General features: G+C 53.2%; 1 protein-coding gene across 2 annotated transcripts in view; it reads right to left on the bottom strand.

Moving 5' to 3' along the window:
• PAX5 (paired box 5) overlaps window positions 1–24,944 on the bottom strand; it is a 158,373-nt gene that overhangs the window by 108,359 nt on the left and 25,070 nt on the right. For both annotated transcript variants that reach the window (XM_004580976.3, XM_036496781.2), the window contains exons 4-5: window positions 24,497–24,561; window positions 21,557–21,685 (exon numbers count right to left, since the gene is read on the bottom strand). In XM_004580976.3, the coding sequence (XP_004581033.1) occupies window positions 21,557–21,685; window positions 24,497–24,561 (194 nt within the window). The remainder of the gene's footprint in view (window positions 1–21,556; window positions 21,686–24,496; window positions 24,562–24,944) is intronic.

Here is a 24,944-nt window from a genome sequence, read left to right as displayed (position 1 = left end):
CACTCAAGAAATGACTCGAGGAGGTGAAAGATTTTCTTTCTCTCACACGTGCTGACAAACAGGATCCCAAGGACTTGGGCTGTCCTCTACTGCTTTCCCAGGCCACAAGTAGGGAGCTAAACGGGAACTGGAGTAGCCAGGACACAAACTAGCATCCATATGGGATCCCGGAACTTGCAAGGTGAGGATTTAGCCACTGAGCCACAGCACCATGCCAGTGAAACATTCCTGAACCCCTGTAGTGGCTCGGGTCCCATGCCTGGTGACAAGGGCGGCTGGGCTAGAAACAGCCCTGCTGCAGGTGCCCCAAATCAAGATCAATGTTCCAGGTGATCTGATAAATCCCAACCTGAACCGTGCCAGCAAACTGAGAAAAATCAGAGTGTAGCGGAGGAAAATTCCACTGGAACTACCATTATTCAGCCATTAGTTTCACTCAATCTTTCTTCTCGGAGAAGTAAAACGCGAAATTGTAAAATTGCCCGATATGTTCAGGTTGGAGCAGAGGGAATCTGATTGTGTCGTGTGTTAGTCCGAGTCACAGGCTGTCAGAGAGGGAGAGGCCCTGGGAGAGATGACTCCACACTCTGAGGGATGAGTCAACGGTCCCAGGCAGGCACGATTCTGCCTCAGGTCTCTCAAATTCCACCTTCCCCGAGCAACAGCCGGAAACTAGACAAGACAGCAAAAGGCTGGGAGCCCAGGAAGCAGAGATAGCCCCAAGAACTGGAGAGTAGCAGCCAAATTGTTTCCATTCCCATGGGATGTTGGTCTAATCCTCCTGTCCAAGTCTAATCCTTACAGAAACCTTGTGATGAGGGGCTAGCACTGTGGCGTAGCAAGTAAAGCTGCCACCTGCAACACTGGCATCCCATATGGGCCTTTGGATCCCGGCTGCTCCACTTCTGATCCAGCTCCCTGCTAATGTACCTGTGAAAGTAGAAGATGGCGGCCCAAGTGCCTGGGCCCCTGCACCCATGCGGGAGACCTGGAAGAAGCTTCTGGCTCCTCACTTTGAACTAGCTGAGCTGCAGCTGTTGTAGCCATCTGATGAGTGAACCAGTGGGTGGGAGGTCTCTCTCTCTCTCTCTCTCTCTCTCTCTCTCTCTGTAACTCAGACTTTTTAAAAAAAAATCTTTTAAAAATACATTAAAAAAAAAAACCTCTGTAATGGCAACCTGCAGTTATTCCTCCCATACTACTGATGAGGACACTGAGACACAGAGAAGAAAAACCACCTTCTAAAGGTCACTCAGCAGCAAGTGCAGGAGCCGGGATCCAAACCAGAGGCAGTGTGGTTCCTCTGTCTGCTCTTAACCCTACACTAAGCCACTTATCCCTGGCTGGGGCGAGGGCAACCCAGGAAGACCCCCTGGGAAAGACGCTGCCAAGGCTTCAAGAGGGGTAGGAAGGAGGAAGAGGGAACAGCCTCGGAAAAGGCCTAGTGACAGGGGGAAGCAGGATCATTGAGGAAGGCCCTCTTTCCACGTCACCGGACTGCAGGAGCCGAGGCATCTTTCCCCCAGCCTGGTGTGCATTCCCGACTCTAGCTGTATTGGTGAGACAAGGCGACCACCTTGCAGAACAGGCAGAGGGGAAGGAACACATGTGTGTTGTCTAATCCCAGCCCCAGTCCATTCCCTCACAGTGTAGCCTCTAACTACTCCACCTTCCAGGTCCTGGGCACACTGCTTAGGCGGGATGTTAGCCACTGTGCTGCAAATATTCCGCAGTCAATGAAATATTACTAGGAGCAAAAGGGTGATTTGTTCCTCAGAACTGTACTCCTAAATGAGATCAAAGAGCGCTACTGGCTATGTTTTAATTATACCTGAAAGGACTTCCCCACACAGTTAGCCCTCCAACCCTGCCCCACATCCCATTACTGCACAGAAATCATAAATAAATAAAAGGTCTTAAAAACATATTTACTCAGATATCTTTGCATTACCCACCCATTGGAATGTGTAAATGACCTTCTTTATTTCCCACCCTCCAACCCCATCCCCAAGGATGACAGAACCAAAAAGAAGGATCCTATTTTAAAGTGTAGCAATCTGATGCCCACACCAATGTTTTCAGCAGAAATCACTATATTTCTCCAAGATGGGTATGGGTTTTGTCATAGATCAAAGTGGGAGAGAGGAAAAAAAGATAAATTATTAGAGATCCAAAAATACTTTTCATTTGGAGAAGATATCAGGCCATTTCAACGGGGCTGATGGAGTCCTTGCTCCATCTCCATTACCTAAGGCAGCCAGCCCCAGGCAGGAGCCAACAGCCAAGATTATATTCCCCATAAGATGGTCCCCGAAATATATATATATATATATGATCTTCAACCTCTATTGATTGACCAATTTCACAAGCAAAGACTGGTGAAATGAAGCTGAAATGAACATCATGCTTTAACTCATTGAACCTATCAGGCCTGAGTTAATCTCACTGTCCACTGTCTCTGATAGAATTCAATTGATCAATCATGTTTCGGTGATAGTACCATTTCACTGGCTTATTGCTTCTTCATTTCAGAGCTTGACCTGTTAGATACACTCACACTGGCCCCACTCGTCTTAGATACACAGAGATCAGCTTCTGTCTGCCAACGGGTATCATCTCCCATCCCGGCTGAAAAGAACTGCAGGGTGTGTGTGTATATGTGTGTGTGTATGTGTGTGCACGGGCTGTGTTTTTCCACCAGTGGTGGCTTTGGGATGCCTTGGACTTGAGCAAGCACACAGTAAGAGACAGACCCTTCATTTTGCACGGAAGGACCACTATTTCCCTTTTACACAGTTAAGTGGTCTCACGTGGGCTCTGCAATCATTTGGGACATAATCTTGCAGTATCAGATGCCAAGAGATGCACAGGCATTCCTAAAAATCACAATGATTAACAATCACCACCCCCCCTCAAATATACATACTACACACATACATATACATGTATCTATATGATCTACAGATACACGTGTATGTATTCATGCTGAACATGAAGCTATTTATCAGCTTGTCTGGTTCTCCTGATAAAGTCGAGATGGGTCAGAGATCAGGGTTCCCATTTTACAGATGAGAAAACGGGCTCAGAGAGATGAAGGGGCATGTCCTGGGTCACATAACCATCTCAGGGTGACCCTGCTGTCTGAACTCACCAGTGCCCCTCATCCGCATGAGACCAACCTCCAGGCAAATTTCAGGAGTGCCCACTGTGGCAAATCACTTTGTCCCAAACTAGTTAGATAAAGGAAATATCCTGAAAATCCAACTCAGGGGCAGTTAAGACACCACTGGGGACGCCTATATTCCAGCGTTCCTGGGTTCGAATCCCAGCTCTGCTTCTCCTCCAGCTTCCTCCTACTGCACACCCTGGGAGGCAGAAGGTCAAGGCTCAAGCACTGGGGTCCCTGCCATCCATGTGGCAGATCTGGATTAAGGTCCTGGCTCCCGGCTTCACCCTGACCCAGCCTCAGCTCTTGCAAGAATTTGGAGAGTGAACCAGTAGATAAGAGATCACTTTCTCTGTCTTTCAAAATAAATGAATTAACTTAAAGATTGAAGAACTGAAGAGCCGAGAGTAGATTCCCAATCACTTGGGAGTCTACTTATCCCACAGATAAGTAAGATAATTTGATTATCACACAGGCTGGAAACTGAGCTCCAGGGTACTGCAAACAGGTGCCCAAAGTCACCAGGATACTCAGGGTAAAAATAGGAACTCAAACATGGGTCCCCAGCTCTTGGCACAGTACATTCTCTTCGCTTCTCTCTCTCTCTCTCTCTCTCTCTCTCTCTCCTTCCCTAATTTATGCTAAGCCAATGAGCTCCTATCAACACCAAAAACTTCATTCTCCTCTGTCAACATGCCCCAGTGTGCTATTACAGTTACTCCATGGCATTTAATTTAATTTCCCCAACTCCAAGCCAAGAGGGCGCTTGGGGAAATCAGGGGAAGTGAGCAGCTCACCCCGGCTGGCTGCCTGGGGGAGGCGTCTCGGAGGTACAAGGCTGATCCCAGCATGTGGGTCTCTGGAGGAGGCCAGGGCGATGACAATTTGCAAATAAGTCTTGCATCTGAGCAGAGCTGGCACAGTCTGCAAACACACTAATGGACTTTGCTCTGCCCGCAGGGAGCTGGGCAGAAGCCATAAATAAAGCTGGCACCTCTGGAGGGAGCCGCTGCTGAAACCAGGAACAGCTGTGGGGGGGTGAGCTGGCACGAGTGGTGAGCCAAGTGGTGTGTTAGGGAGGGGCTAGAGACGAGTCACACACTGCACCACCTGCCTGTTTCCACCACCAAACAACAGTCTACCTGCCCATGGAGCTGACCCCTTCATGCCAGATTCTCCAGGTCTGCTCCAAATAGCCATGTCCCACTAGCCTTTCCCAGGGACGCACTCACAATTGACTCCAGACACAGCAGGCTGAAGGGGGTGGCAGGAGTAGAGGAGAGCGGTTCTTCTGATCTGATCTGACTCAGTGCAGAGACGCCATCCGAGGGTAAAAGAACAGAGGCTCAGGGACAGAGTGGGGATGGCGGGGCGAGGGACTCAGCCAGGAAAGGAGGCAGGTTCAGGTTTGGAACAGGAGGGAAGGAGCTCGGTACAGGCAGGATCAGTTCACAGGCTCTTCCCCAGTGGTGTCTGGCAGCCTGGGGTCTCAGGGCCTAGCACTTAGCACCCTCTCTGCTTTGGGGGCTCTCCTCAGCCACCAGTGCCTTTGCTCAAATGTCATGGTGTCACCAGGACCACCCCCATTCCCGAGAACCCCTCATCACCTACCCCCCCACCCACTGCACCCACTGGAGCCCCTAACCACATGCTGCTCCAGATCTGGCTTGCTCGTAGCCATGTCTCCAGCACCTAGAACAATGCCTGGCACACAACAGGCACGCAATAGACACTAAGAGAGCTGAGGCTCAAGAGTAGCCACTTCATCAAGACTGGAGAGGATCAACAGGTCCCAAAGACACAGTCAGCACCCGCTTCTTCGCTGGGGAAGCTGGCCTCTCCTTCCATGCCTGACCTGGGACTGGGGTGGGAAGGTCCCTCAGCACAGAACTCCCACCAGGAAGACAAACAGAGTCATTGTTCATTGCAAGAGGAGGCAGGAAATGTGTGGGGGACTCCCCAGAAAGAGACTGCAGCTGCTGGGGCACAGGTGCTAGCACTAGTTGTGCCACTTGCCTACTGTACGCCCGTTTCCTTCCTTCATCACCTCCATACAATGGGGCCAAACGACAGTGCCAAGCCTCCAGCATCACCTGCCCGAAGCAAGCGGGTGGGCTCCTAAACAGAACACTGTCTACACAACTAACATCTTGTCTCCTGATGAGGACTGGACTTGAGTCCAGGGAAAACAGAAACCTTGTGCTTAGCTTGAAAGGCCTAGACGCACACAGAGAAGGGTTTCCTTCCAAACTGAATCTCCCAATCCTTTGCTGTGCCCTCACCACAAGTGGAAATGTCCTGTGAAGGAAGCAGCAGCCTCCAGAAGTCCATTCTTTTGCAAAGAAACAAGGTCTGGAAACAGTGGTGGTTCCCGTGTGGGAAAGTATCCAAAGTTAGGCAGTGGGAGCCCAGAGACAGGAAGAATCTGCTGGAGGAAGGGGAGTCAGGGAAGGCTTCCTGGAAGAGGAGGTGGTATCTGATTTGCACTTGGGGACAGGAGTGCATGAAAGAGGAGGCAGAGAGGATCCCAGAGAAGGAATGTGCTCACTGTCTCAGGCCCCTAGGAGCCTGGCACCCATGGGGCAAGGTCATGTCACTTTCCATAGCCCACATATGAGTCAGCCCGAGCTTTGTCGTATTACACAGAGCAGATTTGCAAGATGTGCACTCTGCCTTCTTTTTTTTTTTTTTTTTTTTGGATTTTATTTGTTTTTATTGCAAAGTCAGATATACAGAGAGAAGGAGAGACAGAGAGGAAGATCATCCGTTCGATGGTTCATTCCCCAAATGACTACAATGGCCAGTGCTGCACCAATCTGAAGCCAGGAGCCCAGATCCTCTTCCAGGTCTCCCACATGGATGCAAGGTCCCAAGGCTTTGGGCCGTCCTTGACTGCTTTCCCAGGCCACTAGCAGGGAGTTGAATGGTAAGTGGGGCTGCCGGGACACAAACTGGTGCCCATACGGGATCCCGGCACATTCAAGGCGAGGACTTTAGCCACTAGGCCACTGTGCCAGGCCTGCACTCTGCCTTCTAACAGACTCACAGAGCCTCCCCCAGGCAAGGAGCATGTTGTGTGGGTTCTCAGCAGGACTCAGCAGGCAGTCTGGGTTGTCATTGCTGCTCTAGATCCCACACCGCTACTGGCAAACCCCCTACCACCCACATGGGTCAGTGACAGCTCTCTCTGTGCCCATCGGAGTCAGCAATCGATGGCAACACATTGTGGTGCCTTAATTTACACTGATGTTCCCGGGAATCCACCCATGGCATCGGGGAGGGAAGCTGACACATGGCTCCAGTGAGAACTGGATCAGGACTCGGCCACCCTTGCAGAGCCTCAGTGCCAAGAATCCCAGCTGTCTGCATGTGTAACGGCCCTGGCCATGGTGATTCCACGTGCAAGTGTGGATGGCTAACGACCGTGTTATGCCTTCTGGTGGGCCACTGTCCAAGCACTGACATGGTGACATACATCATTTTGTTATGAGCCTGCACTGCTTCCGCCTTTTGGTTACAGTTGTGGCACTGTATCTATTTTCCTAATGACAGCCATGGGCTACAGTTCCCCTCCATTTCAATGAAAGGAAAGCAAAGCAGGCACCAGAAAAGGCTTATCAGGAAGATTGGACGCTGGGGTTGACGGCTCTAAAAATCACCAAAGAAGACTTTCAAAGCTTCTGCCACCCTGCCATTTAATCCTACCACCTGACGTGGACCAGTTTCCCTGTCCGCCTTGCAGAACAGGAATTATCTCCCAGGAGGGACAAGAACTCTAGACTGCTCCCTAGAAACAGGAAGACAACTCAGCAGTAAACTTTGGCCACGAATAGCGAGAGTTTGTTCCTAAAACCTTTTGATTTACTTTTTTAGAAAAAAAATGCCTTTTTAGCAAAAACATTCTTCAAACGTAGCAATCTGACCAGGTAAACTAAGCCAGCAAGGGACTGCCAGTTCTTCAGTGGCTTTTCCTTCCTTCCAGAGCCTTCTATCTGCCGCCCACACCCAGGTTAGAAGGGAGAAACTAGGGCAGGAAGATAACTTCAAAACATCAGTGCACCTGCTGCCTGCTGACATGTGTCTGGGAGAACCCAGAGCAAGGGAGGTGGGACTGAGGCCAGGGCAAAGGGGAAAGCTGGCAGAAGCCTTCAGGATGCCTATAGGCTACAACCTCTGTTAGCTAACAGAGAGGTTAAGGACACAGGTTCTGAGACCTGCCTGCTTGGGTGTGACTCCCTCACTCTGGGACTCAAGATCCACTATGCCCCCCTCCCTGTGACCACATGCAAAAGAGACCCTGATCTTCCTCAAGCTGCAGTGACACCCATGGTGCCTGTCACACAGCGGGTGCTCATCCTCGCCACCAGCCAAGCAAAGCTGAGCAACGAGTGACTTTGCCCAGAGGTCCTACTGGGAAATTCCAGGGCATTCCAGCCTGGAAGAGGAGAACTGAACTGCTCCGACTGCTATGTGACCCTCAGCGGCCTCAGATTCCTACTCCTCTCTATAGCTTCCAGATAGAGGCACAGAGATTGGAGGGAAATGGAACAACATGCCCCCAGAGCACAGATGTGACTGTCAGGGGTGACCCCAAGGGTGTCTGCATTTGATGCCCAGGGGAAAAGCCCTCAGGAGCCCCTTACTAAGCCTTTGCCCACTCAGGGGACCTCAGCCTTGCTCAGCACATAACGCTCCCTGCCTTGGACTTTGTTACCACTACTCCATGGCGGGCAAGCTCACTGATGGCTGAAGGGACCTGGGTTGCCTAAGAAGTCAAGCAGTGTCCCTGAAAACCGAACCTGAAAAAGGACTACTTCCGTGTCTGCATCCAGGGGGAACAGAAGTTTGTAGCCTCCCTCATTGCTCCCTCCTCTGTGCCAGGCTCCAGACTGGGATCTGAGGGGACACCCCCAGAGAGGTGAATCTAAGTGGGTCCCAGTCCTTGGAGCACTGGTCTGATGGGGGAGGCAGCAGGAGGCTACAGGCAGAGACCCAGATGTAGCAGCCAGCAGGTGTCAGCAAGGAAGTGACCAGCAGTGGAGTGGCAGTATGTGTCAACAAGCAGGTGGCCAGCCATAGGTGCCCTGGCAGGGAGCTTGGGCACAGCCAGGAGACAGGAGACCAGGAGGGCAGGCTGCCTCCGGCCCAGCTCCGACTCCCCCAAGCTACTGCTGAAAGCTCTCCTGTCTTTTCCTGGTGCAAAACCCAAAAATGTCCCAGCAGGGCAAGATCAGACCCCAGTGCAGGCTGGGGACAGAAGTGGGGGCCAGCAACCTATGATTTCACCGGCAGACGCCAGCAGGGCTCAGCTCCCACCGCTCCTGGCTGCTCCCAACTTGCCCAAAGCCAGCGGCCTCGGCAACCCCCAGTCAAGCCAGCAACGGTTGCTACCACAACAAATTCAATTGTTCTCAGCAGGGTCCAGGCAAATAAAGTCATTCATTACGGGCCTCCCCGGCCAGCCGCCGCCAAGAGCTGCGCGTGGATCAGCGGGCCGCCGGCCGCCCCCTCGAGCGCCAAGGCCGGGCCGCACGTTGCCAGCGCCGCTGTCACCTGCCGGGGCTGGCCCGCTGCGCCCCAAGGCTGGGCCAGGGCCATGCGCGTGCCCAGGCTCGGCAAGGGCCGCGGGGGGGCCCACGATTAGTTTTATCTTGGCTCGTCAATTGACTTATACTGATTGGCTTCCTGCCGCCAAATGTCAATTAAATTGCAAATGCTTGGCAGAGAAGGCCAGGGAAGCACGCGGGAGGCCTACTTCCTGAGGGCGCCCCCGCTGCCGTGTGGGCGTGTGTGCGTGTGTGCATATGTGTGGGCACAGGAAAATCCACACGCATTCCCGGCAGCCGATCGCCCGGCCTCCACCTGGCCCGGAGCGCGAGCTTTAAGATCCTGTAGGTGGGCTGCAGCAAAGCCTACGGAGCAAGGGCGGTGGCGGGGCAGAGGAGAGGAGCGCCTGGGTCAGTGAGCAAGGGGGTGTGTGGGAGAAGAAAGAGGAGTAAGAAGAGCTGGCCTCTGGGAGCTGGGATGCTGGGATGTGATTTTCGCTGGCACCTTGGATAAATCCTTCCCTGCCCAGCCCCTGCCTGGTTCTCCCCATCTGCCCACCAGGGGCTGGAGGGAGATGATGACCAGTGACCGGTGACTAAGGCGTGTCCAGCCTCACAGCCTGCTCTTCCCCTGTGCCCCAAACCCCAAGTGGGTCTTGTGCAAGCAGCCAGGGCCAGTGGAGCCACCAGCATCGCACATGGTGCCGAATGTGGACACAGCACCCCAGGGGGCTGACCCCATCATTGTCCCTTTCACCCAGGGTTAGTTGCTGGCTGCCAGCACCGGTGGTCCCATTGGGTTTCTCCCTGGGTGGCCAGACCTTCAGGTCTGCGACTTGGAGTTGGGGAAGAAGGCAGTGAAAGAAAAAGAACAGGTACCTGCTAGTGGACCAGCTGTTCTACACACACACACACACACACACACACACTCCCACTATGGAATTCCCAACCTGAACAGTATCCCAGGCTCCACCTGACCTATGGGAAAACTGACCCTTGGAGAAGCTAAGAGATGCATCAACAGCCACAGGGCAGGTGAATGTGATTCCTTCCAGGTACCCCGCCGAGCTGCCAGCCTCCTCGGCACTCTCAGGGTGCCTCACTCCTCACCTGCAGGGACACATCCCACCCTGTCTTCTGCCAGCAAGACCGCAAGGCCCAGAATGGGCAACCCCCCCAATCGCCAGCCAGCCAAGGACAAATGCAGAACTCACACCAAGGCTCCAAGGCTCCTCCGAAAGGCCCTTAACAGGGATGGCTCAGGCCTGGGCTCCCTGCTCTTCCACCTGTCCCCATTGTACAGGAAGCTAACAGCAGGCTAAATCATCACCAACAACAGAGCTGGAAGGCTAGAAGACGCCTGAGAGGGAGCAGGGGAGCGGGGAACAGTGGTAGAAAGAGGCTCTAGATGAGTACACACACACACACACACACACACACAGAGGTTGAATTGTTTTCACTCCCATGTGTTCCTGTCTGCCTCCTAAGGCTGTCTGTCTGGGGGCCCTGAGCGGATGGAACACGCCAGCATTTAGCAGACACAAACCTGACTGATCATCCTTTTCAGATGAGGGATGTTTGTGGAACAAAAGTACCATTCAGAGGTGCCGGATGGCGCTTATGTCTCAGACAGAAAGGAAATCAAGAGAGAGAGACAGAGGTGGGCGGGGGGTGGGGTGGCGGAGGGGCGTACAGGGAGGAGGGAGAAAGGAGGAGGAGCAGAAGCTGGAAGGGCTGCCAGGACTCAGGGCATCCAAAGAGATGCTTAGCAAGGGCAGGGCAGCATACAGGCAGCAGCTTTACCTGCTGCACTACAACACTGCCCTTCCATATAGGAGCTGGTTCAAGTCCTGGCGGCTCCACTTCCAATCCAGTTCCCTGATAATAGCAGCAGCAGATGGACCACGTGCTGGAGTCCCTGCACCCATGTGGAAGACCTGGAGGAAGTTCCTAGCACTTGGCTTCAGACTGGTCCAGCTCATGCCATTGTGGCCATTTGGGGCATAAACCAGCAGATGGAAGATCTCTCTCTCTCTCTCTCTCTCTCTCTCTCTCTCTCTCTCTCTCTGTGTGTGTATCTCTCCTTTTAACTCTGCCTTTCAAATAAGTAAAGAGATGAATGGATCTTTTAAAAATAATACGAAGAAAGCAGAAGAGTGACCATCAACTGGGTCTCCCGCTGGGTGGGGACTTTAGTCCACGCCTGGCCCACGGGCAGCAGGAATCCAACCACTGTCGCCTCCCTGGGTGTGTGTGCATTAGGAAGAAGCCAGAATTGGGTGCAGAGCTGGGTCTCAAACCCAAATGCAATATAAATTCCTGTTGATGTTTCTTTTGTTTAGCTTTTAGATTTATTTATTTTTATTGGAAAGGCAAAGTTACAGAGAGAAGAGACAGAAAGATCTTCCATCTGCTGGTTTACTTCCCAAGTAGCCTCAACAACCAAAACTAAACCAATTTGAAGCAAGGACCCAGGAGTCTCTTTCAGGTCTCCCACATGAGTGCAGGGTTCCAAGGCTTTGAGCCACCCTCTACTGCTTTCCCGGGCCACAAGCAGGGAGCTGGATGGGAAGTGGAGCTGCCGGGATTAGAACCGGCGCCCATATGGGATCCCCACATGTGCAAGGTAAAGATTTAGCCACTGAGCCATTGCACCGGGCCCAATATTTAGTTTTCTTCTAACCCTAGCCTGATTAATGCCATCACTGGACTTTGCATTAAGTAATAAAGTGACAAGTAAAAACAGAACAAAAACACTTGCTCTGACGCTAGGAAAGAGAGCAAGTGGAGTCAGGGACTTGCTGTATGCCGGTGCTGAGTGCGGGGTGAGAGGGAGCACTTCTATGATTATCCCCCTTGGACAGTGGAGGAGATGGACGGTCCAAGAAGTTAGAGTCCTTGGTCAGCACAGCCCAAGGCTCGTCTTGGAGCCTCCCCGCTCCACCGATCACTGCCTGGCCTGGAGGGATCCACCTGCTACACCTGAAGCTTCTGGCTTCCAGGTGGGACAAGGACGTGTACGCAGTAGCCAGGGGGAGGCTGCAGGGGGCTGCAGGGGGCTCTGAGCCCAGCCTTCCCATGCAGAAGTGCTCTCAGGGGCAACACTCTCCACGCTGGACTCCCGACTCCAGCTTCCTGCTGGTACACACCGGGAGGCAGACGAGCGGGCTCCAACAGGAAGGTTCCTACCTGCCATGTGGGCACCCTGGACTGTGTTCCTGGCTCCACATCAGTCGGCGAACTGATTACTTTTTAAAGGAGATAGGAAATTTTTTAAAAAAAGAAAAAAGTTTGGATGGCTTCTTGGAACAATGGGCAGATCTTTGTTTGCAGAGGGCACCCCGGTGCAGTGGCATGGCAATCCAGTCATCAGCCTGTAGCCCTGGCATCCCATATGGGCACCAGTTTGAGTTCTGGTTGCTCCACTTCCCAAAAGCTCCCTGCTTGTGCCCTGGGAAAGCAGTCGAGGACAGCCCAAAGCCTTGGGACCCTGCACATGCATGGGAGACCCAGAAGAAGCTTCTGGCTCCTGGCTTCAGATCAGCTCAGCTTAGGCTGTTAGAACCATTTGAAAAGTACACCAGCAGATGGAAGATCTCACCTTCTATCTCTCCTTTTCTCCTCTCTGTAACTCTGCCTTTCCAATAAAAATAAATAATAATTCTAAAAACCCTTCACGCAAGTCACAAACAAAAACTTGGATCTGCAGAAGCGCTCCTGAGACTGCTATGTGCATGTGGTTTGGAGAAGTCAGGGCTGTAAGGAGGTGGGCACCAGTGAGGAGGCTACGGAGATGGCAAAATGACAGAAGAGTGCTTGGACCAAGGCAGTGGCAGCGGGGGCTGGGGGGAGAAGCCACCTATTCAAGGGACACTAAGACAGACACAGGGCCCCAGGCAAACACGGGCAGAGGCACCAACTTCCCACGTGGTGAGGGTGGCAGACTTAAATAACAAGGGAAGCTGTACCTAGCAATCCCTCCTTCTGCAACACATTTCCAAAGCATTCTTCGATCTGATATTTTATATAAAAAGCTATGAGGGCAATGCTACTGTGATTCCCACAGAGGAAATGACCCACCCAAGGCCCCATTCACAGTTTTCACAGAAAAAGACTCAGAATCTGATTCCAACTCCAGCCCTCTCCCTGGCACACCACAGAGCACGAGAACACAAAAGACACTTAGAAATCGTCTGTTCAAATTCCCACTACAGAACACGAGGACAAGGTCCAGAGAAAAGGGACTTGCCCAAGGTCACACGGCCAGTAAAGTCTGAGAGAGAAACTCGGGCCCCAACTCCCAGAAAGGTTTGCATCAACACAGCCAGGCCAAGCAGGCAAGAAAGAAACAGATTGGTCTCCAGTAGCAAAAGGCCAACAAAAGCAGATAAGTGATAAATCCAATCTCCTCCCAGCCACATTGCTAGAAGTGACATGAGATTCGAGCAAATGGTCAGTCTACTTGTGCAGTGCCACACCCAAGCTGGTAAGAAGGACACCAAGCTCACACGTGGCCAGGATACACTACCCTGTTACCCTTTGTCCCTGACCTAGGACAAGCAACTAAGCTGTCCTGGGTCGATGGTGCCACCTGGTGGCAGATACTGGGAAGTGTCTGACCCAATAATCGTTTTTGCAATCTCCTTTTCTATCCCTTGAGGGTGTCCCTGTCGTCCTCTCTTACAAGTCAGCTAGTTACACTGCAAGCCGTGTTCCACACTACCCTTTGTCTTCCTTCTTCTTCCAACTCTTCTTCAAATTGTCTCGGGACAGTCTCTTCTCTCACCCCCATTTTATTCCATCCTAAAATGACCCTAGGAAAGACTATTGCAAATGATAACCGGGACTAATCAAAACATCCGCTGGACATTTCAAAGTGAAATCAGACACATGCCTATGCATGCTCACACACATGTACACCTCACACATGCACACACATGTGTGCCACTGACATTCCAGAAACACCCACAAGCCCTGACGGAGGCAAGAACAAGGGGCTCCCCTCTGTCCACACTGCCTTTCAAACTTGCTTGTCCTCAAATGCCAGGAGTCAAAATAAATACCAAATCCATTTCCTCATTTCACCTCACCCCACCCCCGCCAAATATACACCTAAGTGGGGCTGCGGGCTGGTATAGAGCTGAGCTGGATAGGAGAAGGACAAAGCCACCATTCTAGGTTGCTGGAGAGAGAGCTAACCTCAGAACCTGCAGAGAGCATGCTGCCCAAAAAAGGCATCCTGGGAGCTGTTTCTGGCTGTGGCTGGGGCTCCAGGAGAAAACGCTACCTACTCCAGCCTGCGAGAGGAGGCTTTCCAAAGCCCAGTGTGTCCTGCTGCTCCCTCAGCAGCTCAGAGATCTGCCAGGACACCCACCGCCTTTGCGAGCTAAGTGTGGGAGAAACCAACAGCTCCTTCCTTCCAGTCACAATCACCACACTGCACAAGTGACAATCCAGCTCAGCATCAGCAGCGATCCGAGCAGAAATCCTCTAGGCATAGCCCAGGGACCCTGGGAGGGTAGGGGCAGAGGGGTTCCTCAGTACCCCTGAGGTGCTCTTCCAAGTCCCAACTGCTTTCACAGTAAGGCCAAGAGGTTGTGTGCCTGCAGGCCCACTCTGGCCCAAGGATAAGGTGGTGTTTTGTAAAGGTTGGGGGACATCACAACAGAGTAAGAAAAGCAGCAGCACGGGGCCCAGCTCGCTTCTTGATAAACCCGGCACTAAAGAGATTTGCAAAATCACAGACCAGTGCCATTCAAATTTTTGGCTAAGTACAGGTGATATAGTATAGTATAGTATAGTATAGTATAGTATAGTATAGTATAGTGTAATATAATATAATATAATATAATAATACTACAGCATTTATTTTATCTTCATAAATGAATAAGTACTTCAATTTTATTCATTTTAATCAATCCAAGTAAATTACGGCTCCTGAGGCTCCTCAATCATTTTTAGAACATGTAAAAGGGTCCCCCACCCCCAGAGTTTTAGAGCACCTGGCTTAATGTAATGGCCAGGGGCAGACATGCAGCCAGTGGTTAAGATGACTGCTTCCCACACCAGAGCACCTGCTTTGGATATCCGACTCTGACTCCACCTCCCGGCTCCACTTCCCTGCTAATACACATGCCCAGGAGGAAGCAGTGATGCCTCAAGTAATTGGGCTCCTGCCACACCCATGGGAGACCTGCACTGAGTTCCCAGCTCCCGGCTTCAACATCAACCCAGCGCCAGCCGTGGTAGGCCTTTGAGGAATGGACCAGCAGATGGAGGCTCTGGTTCCCTCTCTGCCTTCCAAATTAATTAATCAACTAATAAAACAATTCCTAGAAAGCTTGAGATTGGACCAAGAGAAACTTGAAAATTTTTTTTAATTATTTATTATTTAACTTCATTAATTAGAAACTTGAAAACTTTTTAAACAGAGAGACACAGCTTTCTCATCCATTGGTTCACTCCCCAGATGCTTGCAACAGCTGGGGCTGGACCAGGCCAAGGCCCAAAGCTAAGCACTCAGCCCAGGTTTTTCACGTGGATGTCAGGGACCCACGGACCCGAGTGCCAACCTGCAGCCTCCAGAGGTACACATCAGCTGGAATTGGAAGAAGAGCCATGACTCAAACCCAGGCACCCTGAAACGGGACAAGGGCTTCCTGACCTCACCAAGGCTCCACCCTAGCACAAAGAACAAGGTGACATTAGAAATCACCTTAGAAACCCCCATCCCATATTACAGATGAGTAGACTGAGGCCCAGACAGAGGGAGGAATTTCCCCCAATGTCACCGGGCAAGTCAGGCCGAGTCAAGACTGGAGCCCAGGGCTCTTTCTGCTGATCAGGTTGTTAAATTCAGTAAAATACAGATTGGTGCCGGATGAAAGCACACTGACCCTGGGATTCTCTGTCCCCTGGGACAGCAGGGCAGGTGGAAGGGGGCAGGGCAAGCCAAGTCCCTTGCACCCACAGCAGAAGCCACCCACCAAGGAAGACAAGACCATCACTGTCCCTGGCAGCCACCATGCTCAGCTCTTCCTGACCAAACACATAAAGCCTGAACCGAGGGGTGGTCCCCGCCATCTCCCACACCCCAGGGCTGTCCAGAAAGCCCACACAGCATAGCTCCCCTGGGAACAGGGCCCTGGGGTGGGGGGAAGGGGAGGGACCGGGCAGAGCAGGTGTATAAACAGGCCAGCGGGATGGCATTGCTCTCACGCAGCCTCTCACTCACTGAATCAGAGTGAAACTCGGGGACCCAGGACCCAGGAGGAACCGAAATCTGACCCTCACCCATGCGACAGCCAGGCCCCAGGGAAAGGCCCAAGGAGCCCCTGCAGGGGACCACCTGGCCCCTCTACTACACAGCCTCGGCTGTTGTCTGCCTGGGTCTTGGCAGAGCGGAGTGAACCGCAAGATGTTGACACCTCTGCCACTAACCACCTTGGCATCATACCCTGGGCAGAACTGTTACCAGCTGAGCCTGAACCCCTCCTGTCCTGGGTGAAATGGAGTAAACAACCCCCGTGGCACACTGTGGCTCCTGGTCTCCTCCCAGAGCACAGCTGTCTTCCCGTACCCCACCCACGTCTGGCCCAGGGGCCTGACTCCTCCCACTTCCCTGACCACCATCCCCGCCTCTCTCTCTCTCTCTCTCTCTCTCTCTCTCTCTCTCTCTCACACACACACACACACACACACACACACAGCCAGTCCCAGAACCTACTCTCACTGACTTCAGATTGCACTGAGCCCAGTCTGGCTTCTTAAGAGGCAGTAGGAAGGTTCTAGAATCTCAAAGGCCTCAGGCCAAGAAAACCCATGCCAGTAGCCCAAGAAAGCTGGGTGGATAACCTCAGGACTAGCAGCCCTGGGGGTTACTGCCAGCAGGGGAGCCCACCAGTGTCCTTCCAACTACAGAAAGAGCCAGACACTTACCCGTCAGCATCCCAATGCCTGAACGCTGAGAAGTTAGAAAAGCATCTCAGATGGCCAACAGTAAGAAAGATATGACTGGCAGGCTGGCAGCCGCCACCTGAGCTCTGAGTGGTGGCCCTGGCAAAGATCTGGGTCCCCACACCTGACTTGACACAGACCTTCAAGGGACAACTCCTCAGGAGCCTGCCTTGGGGAGGACTCCTAGAGAGCACACCACCCAGACACCCTAAAGGGGCAGGCCAGCAACCCCCACAACCTCTGAGACTCCACCACACCATCCCAGCCACTCTACCTGCTGGCCTCCACCCCAACCCAAGCCGCCGTCACTTCCCACACCCAGGTCTCCTTTCCTGGGGAACGGAGGCTCGGCCCTTTTGTTCCCCCAGGAAGGAGAAGGAGACCGGGAGGTCTTCTACAGCTGACACCTGGGGACACTAATGCTTGGCTTTGGTGTCTGGTGGGCAGCAGAGGGTTCCAGAGAGGAAGTCAGCAGAGTAGGGGGCGCTGGATGCTCCAGACTGCCCCAGCAGCCACTCAGGAAGCACTCCCTGGCATGAGGCCCTTGTTGGGAGTGGTCTTTCCTTGTGACATAAAACCCCCTTAAAGGTTTGTGTCCCCATCCCCTTTCTGGAAATCTGAGGCCCTCTGCACCCCCACCAAGTCTGAGACCCCAAGAGAATGGTTCTAGAAGGAAGAGACCAGCAGTGGCCTATGATCACAGGGGCCCTGGGCTCCTGTGCCGTTCTCTTCCCAGCACCAAGCTGGGACCCCTAGCCTGAGACAGAGGAGAGGAAGAGGGGTGGGGGGCGGCAGAAAGAGACCTGCATCTGGAGACAGAAGCAGACATACGAGAGGTTTAATCATCACAACACACACCAAGCAGCACCCCAAACAGAAGGCTTGGGGAGAGAGGCAGGCCAGAGCGGAGATGGGTACTCCCTGGAGGAGGGTCACTACAGAACCCCCACCCCCAGGCCGCCACTGGACTTGGCATCTTGTGCAAGAGACAGGCCCCCTCCACGTATCAGCTGCCCCTCCTGTATCTTCCCCTAGCAGAGGGGAGGCAGGCAGCCCAGGGCTCAGAGGGCCAGAAATTCCTCTTACATTGAGCTCTGATTGCCCAGAGGATGCTACCTGCCCCCACACTCCACCCATGGGCCAGGCTGGGCGGCCCTCTGGGCTGGTGAAAGGGGTTCGCACTCCACTGACCTCCGTGTGCCCGGTACAGGGGGGAGGGAGGCAGGGGGTTTTCAGACTCTGTATGGCAAAGGGGAGGGGAGGCCGCCTGGCCACTTGAATAGCGACCCTGGGGACAGTGGCAGGAGGCCTCCTGGGAGAGATCAAAGGACCAAGGGCTGCCCTTCCAGCCGTGGCCGGCCTGGCTATTCACAACACTGCCCGCTCAGCCACATCTCCCCTTACCACCAGCTCCTCTGAGAGAGAGGTATCGGAGCCAGCCAGCCCGCCAGAGTACTAGGCAGCCCCAACACCAGGCCTGGGGCCACAGGAAGGCCTGAGATGTGCCCCCTACCCAGTCATGTGCACATGAGGCAGAGCAACTGGCAGATAGAGCATGGCGCCCCTGGACAGTAAGGAGCCTCAAAAGCCACAGCAGCGTCCAGTCCAGAAGGCCTCCCTGGACTGCATAACCCTGCTCACACATCCCTCCCCCCCAGGAGCAATGACAGACTCTGATCTTTCCAGGTGAATGCTTCCACCCTCAGCCCAGCCCAGCTGCTGGCCGAGAACTGGAATTGCCCCCGTTGGCTGCTCCCTGCCCCTAGCCCAGCTCAGCCTGCACAGCTTCAGGGACCCTCTGAGTGGCTCAGTTGCTGAAGGGATCACCACTCCCTGCCTGGCTCTCAGCCTCTGATGTCACCCCCCTTACTGCCCAGCAGAGGGACTCTGGGCCTGCCAGCCTCCTACCTCCAGGACTGGCCATTGTCACCTGTGAAACAGGTTGTTGAATGACTAAGCGACTGATTCCATTTGCAAAGCGTCAGTCATCTCATGTTAGGTACGGGGGTGAGCCCTCTCTGTTCGTTCTCTCTCTCTCTCTTTCAGGCTAACCAGGCTCCTGCAAAAGCCGGTGCCTCCTCCGAGGCACCTGACTGCAGCCACCACAGCTGGCCTCCCCACCCCCACCCCCATGCCTTGCCTGCCATGCGCTGCTCTCACTGCCCCTGCCTTCCCCCGCACCATCCGGACAACCAGCAGCACACTCCGGGCAGCACCCTACAGCCCTTCTGCTCATCTCCTCCCACGGCGTGTCAGGCTGCCTCGCAGGGACCCTCCTGTTCCTCTCTGGTCCCCACCAGCTGCGTGGCTCTGCCGATGTCAGCCAGCTCCCTGGGTCCTCAGTGTCCTCCTGTCCCCTCATGGATGAGAGGAAAGTGATGATTTCCGCCCCCTTCCCCTGGCCCTGGAGTCAGTGCAGAGAAGGGTGGCAATCCAGACTACCCCCAACACAGGCTGGGATGCCTCTGTCCACCCCCACCCCCATCTCATCTACACCATCAGGGAAGTCGGACTGGGGCAGGACCAGGTTCTGCTGCCACTGCTGGGGTCCCCTCTCTTCATGGTCCTGTAAGCTCCAGGGCCATCACATCACTCTCCCTTAGTGAGGCAGGGCCACCTCCCGAGGCTGCCTGGGATTGCCAAGTTCGGCCACAGCTGCGAGAATCACCAAGTTCATCCAGTATCAGATCTGACTCCCTTCTTCAGCAGAGGGTCCTCAAAGCTGCAGTGGCGACTTAGCCTCTGCTCACATACCCCTAGGGATGGGGCACTCACTACCTGTCAAGGCCTCCTTTCTCACACCTAGACCCCCTCGCACATGCAAAATGCCTCCTCACACTGAGCTGAAGCTGCCCCTGCAGCTGCCATTCCAGTCCCCTCCTTTTCCCTCCCACTGTCCAGAAGCGCCCACTCAGCTCTGCCTATGCTGTGCTTCAATTCCCCAAACAGCCCTGGAGCCTGGAGCTGCTTCCCACAAGCTGCCTCTAGACCCCTCTCCAACTGGATTAGCTCCTCTGGACGCAACCCAGTTGTCACTGTCCACCTTAAAGCTTAATAGCTTTCCCCTTCCTCCCTCCTCTCACCACAACTCCTCAGGGCCACTGTTGTGGCACAGTATGCTAAGCCGTACTGTCATTCCACATGGGTGCCAGTTTGAGTTCCAGCTGCTCCACTTCCAATCCAGCTCCCTGCTAAAACACTTGGGAAAGCAGCAGAAATGATCCACATATTTGGCCCCAGCACCCACATTGGAGGCATGGATGGAGTCCCAGGTTCCTGGTCTCATCTAGCCCAGCACTGGCCGATAAAGCTAACCAGTAGATGTCAGAGAGCTAACCAGTGGATGGAAGATATCTCTCTGCCTCTCTCTCCAATCTTTCAAATAAAGCACCTTGAATGGCCGACAGTGCTCAGTAAATGATATGACCAGCAGAGAATGAGCTGCCCAGTCAAGACCAACCCCACCTGTGTTCTGACCACACCACACGCTGACAGGCAGACGCCAAGTGCTGACCAGAGGTAGAGCAAGTGCAGAATGCCACACAGCAAGGCAATCCCATCTCTACAGTGGCAAACGACACACCAGAATTTTTTTTTCTTTCCTTCCAAAACCTCTTGCCCGGCTCGCCCAACCCCTGGCTTGTGAGGGAGCCTTGCCCAAGCCTTCTCTCTCTGCCTTGTGCAAACAGAGCCAGCCCCAGCTGGGTCACATCTGCTGTGAGCCCAGGTGACAGTGGGAGAAGAAATGATGGCATCAACCTCATAAACCAACAGAGAAGGCGGCCCAGAAACCCGCCGAGTTAAAGACTTCCCACATCTGCTTCATGGGCAGAGCAAAGAAGTGAGGCAGGGCTGCCCAAGCAAGGCAGGCCAGGCAGGGCGAGGAGGTGAGGCAGGGCTGCCCAAGCAAGGCAGGCCAGGCAGGGCGAGGAGGTGAGGCAGGGCTGCCCAAGCAAGGCAGGCCAGGCAGGGCGAGGAGGTGAGGCAGGGCTGCCCAAGCAAGGCAGGCCAGGCAGGGCGAGGAGGTGAGGCAGGGCTGCCCAAGCAAGGCAGGCTGGTCTGGAATCCAGTCCACACCCTTCCTAGGACAGAGGCCCCAGGCTGCCCATCACTGGGGCTGAGACAGCCCAGTTCTAGCCACATGGTCTTCAGCTTCCAGGACAGGAGTGAGTCGAGATTTCTATCCCCATAGCTCTGAGTATGGCCTGGATTTTGTGTCTGATTTTTTGTTTTGTTTTGTTTTGTCCTCTGTTTCCTAAGGTTTTATGGATTCCCAGGGGATTATTTCTCCTCTCAAGCCCAGGACTGCAAGCCCAGACAGAGGAAAGAATCCAGGCTGAGGTCCATCTGCATCCAGGGAAGAAGTGGATGGCTACAGAGGCCCAGGGTGGCAGCCAACACACACACACACACACACACACACACACACACACTGTCACCTGTCATCCCCTCTGCCCCCCAAGAAGCCCTCGCATGCTGTCCTCCAAGGCCAAGGACAAAGACAAGATGAGGAGTTTCCTCTCGGGTAACCTCTCAGGGAGTCCACCCCACCGCCATTCCTGCAGGACAGGGAGGTGGTGGCTCTCTCTCCTGCAAGACATCCCAACAAGCGGACTCAGGTGGCCAAGCTCAGACTCCTCCTCCCCAGGGAGGAAGTCCATGTTCCAGGCAGGTGCCTGTCTGCCCTCCCAAAGGGCTCAGCCCTTCTCTGTGTCCACAGAAATGACAGGCAGCGGGACTCTGGTCCCCTGCAGGAAAGGAAAGGAAAGGAGTGCTCACTCACAGGGGCTGGCTTTGCTTCTGCCTCCCACTCACCCACCACTCAGTAGCCCAAACAGATGCCATCAGCATTCCCCCAACAAAAGAGAGCCTCGGGGATGTCTCCTACCTTCATCTCTCTTGCGCTTGTTGGTGTCAGCGCTGGGGGACGTGATGCCGAGGATGCCGCTGATGGAGTAGGAGGAGCCGGCCGAGTCCGTGCTCACCGACGACACCTGCGTCACAGAGCCCGTGGACACTGTGCAGAGGGAGAGAGGTGGTCAGGACCGGCAGGAGGCTGGGGTCAGGGCAGACAGCTGCAGCATTCACTGTGCCCTGGGCAGGGTAGCCTCGGCGCTGGGGACAGCAACTCTGCTTGGTGCAGGAGGCCATCAAGGGAGACAAAGGGGACCTATGATGCAGAAAGGCACCCTGGAGAGCATGAGCAGAAAGGGCTGAGGGTCCATCCCTGCCTACTGAATGTGAATGGAGAAGACAAGGAGTGGGATCTGAGGCGCCATATCAGCCAGTGCTGGGAAAAAAAAATGACCTAGAAGGCCTCTTTGCTCAAGCTCATGACTCACACACAGCTACGAAGTGAATGGCCTCTTACTGTTCCTCGACCACTGTTCTCTTCCACCCCACCTGGATTTTATTTCTCCTGTTCATGATGATGATAACAAGTTTTTACCTGGCCCAGGCCTCTGGGGTAGGATCTGCCTGAACTCCGCAAACAGGTTCACAACCCAGATAAGGGTCTCACATATGAGGCAAGGGAGCCTAAGGCTCCGAGAAGGTCACAGACCTTCCACCAGCATCACAAGGTAGAAGAGAGCCGAGATTGCCACCAACCTGCTCCCCTCTGGTGAACAGTGAAGGGGACAGGTGGAAAGGGTTATCTCATTGGGTGGCTGCAGCCTTCGAGGCTGCTACTATTTATCTGCACTGGTTAAAAAACAAGGCACCAGACCTGGGCCTCCTCAAGTCCAGCTCTGCCCCCTGGGGGTCTCTAACTCCCCACGCCCAAGATCTAAACGGGAGAGGGGACTTGGCTGCAAAGTTTCAAAGGGAGAGACAAGTCCATCCCCAAGACCTTCTCCAGCTGTGCAGCTGAACTCTCTTGGTTCTTTGTAACCTTCAGACCATTTCCACACATGCTGTAACCAGCAGGAGGCTGATGGAGCCACCTTGGACTCCAGACATGACCAGAAGCAGCACTGGTGGGAGAAGCTCTTGGCCGCTTGCCTTACCAACACACTCATCTTCCTGCTCCTGAGCACCTGGGCGGCCCAGGGCCTCTTCTCTCCCATGTGAGTTTTCTTTTAGAGCTTCCTTAAGAGACACAGAAATCGTTCACTTCTCTTTTCCTTCACCAGAAACAGCGCCTCAAAATAGATTTATGCAAAAATCTCACGGCCTTTTCCGTATGAAGGTGCAATGAGCACAGGAAGAAGGAAGATCCCTGGTCACTTGGTCCTTTCAACAACAAGTCACACGGCACCAAGGCACACCAGCTTGCTGGCATTTGTTTTAACTTTTTGTGCCATTCTTCAAAGACCCAGAGCCCAGTACCAGTTCCTCCAGGTTCTCCCACCAGGGACTGGGACTGGTTATTCCATATCTCTAAATCTACAGATTCTTCACTTTTTAGTAAGTTTGTAGACCAGAAGGGGCTGCAGGCATAAGCAGTGTTGTTTCAAATTTTTTGCGACAACCAAGCCTTCTGCTTGCCAAGAGAGTTTTCCCTCTGGACCAATGGCAAGAAGAGCCTCACCTTCTCCTGGTTTGATTTTCATTGCTCCGTGACCCGGAACAGTTCAAGCCACAAGTGAAAACTCAGCACAGACATTCACCCATGAATCGGGTGGTTCTCTACCTGCTTCTTGGGCTTTGTTTCAGTTTTGTAATGTGTGGGTCAGTTTCTCTCTGTTGTGTTTCCCCCACTGGATCGAGGAGCCCTGGGGAAAGGGGATCTTGCCCCTACTGGTTCCCACTATAGCAGAGTCTCGGTGGACACTTTCTGAACAGACTCCTAAATACAAAAACCTCTCATGGCAGGACCAAGTGTTCCTCGTCAACCGTGGAAGAGCAGGGAGCTCCCCCTGAGAGCACCTGATTTGTGTCCCTTTATCCACAAAGGAGGAAACCAAAGACGCCAAGCAATGAAGGGACATCCACACTTCACAGAGTGAATTCATCACTGAGCTGAACTCTAAGCCAGGCCCCGACGGTGCAGACGCCGAGGTTGGAGTTCAACAAGGCACGTGAGTGACAAATACATGGAAACGCCACCCAATGTGAGGCATGACTACATGGGACTGACAACCAACACGGGGTCCCAGGCCTGCTGCATGACACTCCACTTCCATACAATGGGAATCCTTGGCCTCCTAGGTAAGCTCACCTATTTCCTTTATAATACCTGGAGAAAGAATTCACCTTAAACAGACACATCTCACAGCCTCTGAAGGGAAAGTAAGGCGAGTGTCTGAACTCCCACCCCTACACGTCGTGGTCCCTCGCCACGCTTCACCCAATGCACATCAGAAACCTCATCGGCCGCCCTCAACAGTTGGCAGAGCACAAGAGACGGAAGCGAGAGAGACCCAGAGAAAAGAAAGTTTGGGAAGTTTTGCCACATCTTCACTCAAGACTGCAGGTGCACAAAGACTTGTGGAAGGGCTGGTTGATAGAAGAAAAAAACACATTCAAAACTACTTACTGACTAATGATGCAGAAAATGTTATGAATAAGTATCCCTTTCTTGATTTATTACTTTAATTATCTGACATTCTATAGACCCCCATTAGCGGATTTTTTTTGGCTTAGATTTCAATTTTCTGTCTCATGGTGAAAGCTATTTATCATAATAATCAGTAAAATTCAAAACCTTTTAGCAGTATTTATAAAATTCATTTACCAGGTTCAGCCCTTGGAGAATGACAAAGAAGGCGCATTAGTACGCGTGCTGAAGTGTTTTATGCAGAATTATCTGTCCATAAGAATGATTAAAAGTTCTTTAGAATATTTGGAGCCCATTAGAGTTTTAAAAAAAAATTTAAGTTCTTACCTATGCTGTGACTGGAAGCCGGGACCGGCTGATTGGGCGGCTGCTGTACTTTCGTCCGGATGATCCTGCAGCAATCAGGGGGAGGGAAAAAAAGCAACAACAAATGTCTGCTTACCACCAAGAAGGAGAGGGGAGCACAGGAGCAACGCACAGACAACTGGGAACTCCGTAGCCAGGCTGAGCCGTGCAGCAGCTGGGATGAGCAGTGCACTGTGAACTTGGATGGGGAGTTGGGAGGCTGCAAGAGTGACAGTCTAGTTCTAACGCAGTGTCTTGGAGTAACTTGCATGTCCTCTGGGGGCCTTGAGCCCCTCTTCTGAATAATGCTGTACAGGAGGAGGCCTCTTTCCCAATGGATTTCCTCTCTAAGACACACACTGAGTGACTGTACAAGTTCCCTCCTCTGTCTCATGCTCAGCCTCTGTGGGACAAAGGAACCGCACCCCCA

Source organism: Ochotona princeps, chromosome 14, assembly GCF_030435755.1.
Source record: "Ochotona princeps isolate mOchPri1 chromosome 14, mOchPri1.hap1, whole genome shotgun sequence".
NCBI classification, from domain to species: Eukaryota; Metazoa; Chordata; class Mammalia; order Lagomorpha; family Ochotonidae; genus Ochotona; species Ochotona princeps.
This window is presented reverse-complemented; position numbering and strand designations above follow the sequence as displayed.